Below are 3,400 nucleotides of genomic sequence, written 5' to 3' on the forward strand. Positions count from 1 at the left end.
AGACACATAGTAATCAAATGGACAAAAATTAAAGACAAAGAAAAATTATTGAAAGCAATAAGGGAAAAACAAGAAATAACATAAAAGGGAACTCCCATAAGGTTAACAGCTGATTTCTCAGCAGAAACTCTAAAAGCCAGAAGGGAGTGGCATGATATATTTAAAGTGATGAAAGGGAAGACCCTACAACCAATATTATTCTACCCAGCAAGGATCTCATTCAGATTCAACGGAGAAATCAAAAGCTTCACAGACAAGCAAAAGCTAAGAGAATTCAGCACCACCTAACCAGCTCTACAACAAATGCTAAAGGAACTTCTCTAAGTGGGAAACACAAGAGAAGAAAAGGACCTACAAAAACAAACCCATAGGTCCTGTTACCTTGGAGAGCTGAAGGGGTCCAGAGGTCCTGTGACGGTGTTCTGGGCCGGAGATCTAAACAATCTAAACATTAAACAGTACAGCTGCCTCAAATCCCTGGGAATTTCAGAATGACTGACACTTCTGAAGCTGTTCCAAATTTTGAAGAGATGTTTGCCAGTAGATTCACAGAAGATGACAAAGAGTACCAGGAATACCTGAAACGCCCTCCTGAGTCCCCTCCAATTGTTGAGGAATGGAATAGCAGAGCTGGTGGGAACCAAAGAAATAGAGGCAATCGGTTGCAAGATAACAGACAGTTTAGGGGTAGGGATAGCAGACGGGGGTGGCCAAGTGACAATCGATCCAATCAGTGGCATGGACGATCCTGGGGTAACAATTACCCACAGCACAGACAAGAATCTTACTACCTCCATCAATATGGACACTATGGTTACAACCAACGGCCTCCCTATGGCTACTACTGATAGAAATGTCAGCAGCTTTTAGTAAAACCATTTACTCTGTTAACATGACAAAAGTTTATGTTGTATTTTCTGTTGGTCATAGTTTTACATCTGATTGTAGAGAGTGGATTGATTTTTTTGGAACTTGAGACATTTTTTAAATTAGATCTTACTGGAGAGATATGATGGCTGCTGGAAATATCAATAAATACTCCCCTAAAAAGGTTGTGGCTTATATTGCTTGACTTCTACCTCAGATTCTTCTTTATTTCATGACTTAATAGTGCTTTGAATGTTGTGAATTTTTTCCTTGTTTGACTTTCAGGAGTTCTTTGTTTTACACAGAAATAAAAATTTTACATAGAAAATGCTTGCTTTTACTTTGTAAGGTAAGGAAGTATCCCTGTACTCGGATGTGCTCATTCCTAATATTTTACAGAAGTAGTACAATCAGCTCCTAAATGCACAGCTATGCTTACTTGTGATATATTGTACATAGTAGTAGTTGAAAGGAAAACAGTTATAGTATATTTCATTTGGCTTTTGTTATTATGTGACTGTGGTACTTTGTAATTACTCTATAGGTATGAATCATCTTCACAATCGTTTTGGTTTCTTTTTAGAGGGATATCAAGAATAAAGCTGTAAAATCAGGAAGGAATCATTCTCAGTTTCAATGTCTTGATCTAGTGGTAGGTGGGATTAAGGCACACAGTAATTTTATACAAACTCTAAGGTTTTTTGCTAACTTAAACATACCAGGTCAAAATTCACGCATTATACAAAAGTTTAACTCTGCAATGTTCCCTTCCTTTTCAATCATACGTAAATAATGCTGCATTTTGTATTTACTTTTATGGTATTTAATGTGGGTTGATTTTACAATGTTATGTTCACCTCCAAATGTGCACCTTTGCTGCTTCCTCTTCTGTAAATCCAGTGATGCTGTAACTTCCTTTCAGAGTGATCATTGTATTTCACATCATTTTAATGGCCATTATAATGGTTTTATTCAAATAAAATGCTTGTAAGTAAAAAAAAAAACAAAAAACAAAAATCAAAAAAAACAAAAAAAACAAACCCATAACAATTAAGAAAATGGTCATAGGAATATATATATCGATAATTACCTTAAATGTAAATGGATTAAATGCTCCAACCAAAAGACACAGGCTTGCTGAATGGATACAAAAACAAGACCCATAAATATGCTGTCTACAAGAGACCCACTTCAGACCTAGGGACACATACAGACTGAAAGTGAGGGGATGGAAAAAGATATTCCATGCAAATGGAAATCAAAAGAAAGCTGGAGTAGCTATACTCATATCAGATAAAATAGACTTTAAAATAAAGAATGTTACAAAAGACAAGGAAAGACACAACATAATGATCAAGGGATCAATCCAAGAAGAAGATATAACAATTGTAAATATGTATGCACCCAACATAGGAGCACCTCAATACATAAGGCAACTGCTAACAGCTATAAAAGAGGAAATCGACAGTAAAACAATAATAGTGCGGGACTTTAACTCCTCACTTACACCAATGGACAGATCATCCAAACAGAAAATTAATAGGGAAACAGAAGCTTTAAATGACACAATAGACCAGATAGATTTAATTGCTATTTATAGGACATTCCATCCAAAAACTGAAGATTACACTTTCTTCTCAAGTGCACACAGAACATTCTCCAGGATCGATCACATCTTGGGTCACAAATCAAGCGTTGGTAAATTTAAGAAAATTGAAATCATATCAAGCATATTTTCTGACAACACTATGAGATTAGAAATCAATTATGGGGAAAAAAACGTAAAAAACACAAACACATGGAGGTTAAACAATACGTTACTAAATAAACAAGAGATCAGTGAAGAAATCAAAGAGGAAATCAAAAAATACCTAGAGACAAATTACAATGAAAAAATGACGATCCAAAACCTATGGGATACAGCAAAAGCAGTTCTAAGAGGGAAGTTTATAGTAAAACAAGCCTACCTCGAGAAACAAGAAAAATCTCAAATAAACAATTTAACCTTACACCTAAAGGAACTAGAGAAAAGAAGAGCAAACAAAACCCAAAGTAAGTAGAAGGAAAGAAATCATAAAGACCAGAGCGGAAATAAATGAAATAGAAACAAAGAAAACAACAGCAAAGATCAATAAAACTAAAAGCTGTTTCTTTGACAAGATAAACAACATTGATAACCATTAGCCACACTCATCAAGAAAAAGAGGGAGAGGACTCAAATCAATAAAATTAGAAATGAAAAAGGAGAAGTTACAACAGACACCACAGAAAAAAAAACATCCTAAGAGACTACTACAAGCAACTCTATGCCAATAAAATGGACAACCTGGAAGAAATGGACAAATTCTTAGCAAGCTATAACCTTCCAAGACTGAAGCAGGAAAACATAGAAAATATGAACAGACCAATCACAAGTAATGAAATTGAAACTGTGATTAAAAATCTTCAAACAGGCCTCCCATCAAGCCTCTTAGATAGCCTCAACCACCAGAGGGCAGACAACAGAAGCAAGAAAAACTATAATCCTGCAGCC

General features: G+C 35.4%; 1 protein-coding gene across 1 annotated transcript; it reads left to right on the forward strand.

Moving 5' to 3' along the window:
• Positions 1–351: 351 nt before the first annotated feature.
• LOC132363863 (RNA guanine-N7 methyltransferase-activating subunit-like protein) lies at positions 352–1,427 on the forward strand. Its single transcript, XM_059919565.1, has one exon. It carries the CDS (start codon positions 492–494, stop codon positions 846–848), a length of 357 nt encoding a protein of 118 aa, XP_059775548.1. The 5' UTR covers positions 352–491; the 3' UTR covers positions 849–1,427.
• Positions 1,428–3,400: the final 1,973 nt, after the last annotated feature.

Source organism: Balaenoptera ricei, chromosome 3 (genome assembly GCF_028023285.1).
Source record: "Balaenoptera ricei isolate mBalRic1 chromosome 3, mBalRic1.hap2, whole genome shotgun sequence".
NCBI lineage: Eukaryota > Metazoa > Chordata > Mammalia > Artiodactyla > Balaenopteridae > Balaenoptera > Balaenoptera ricei.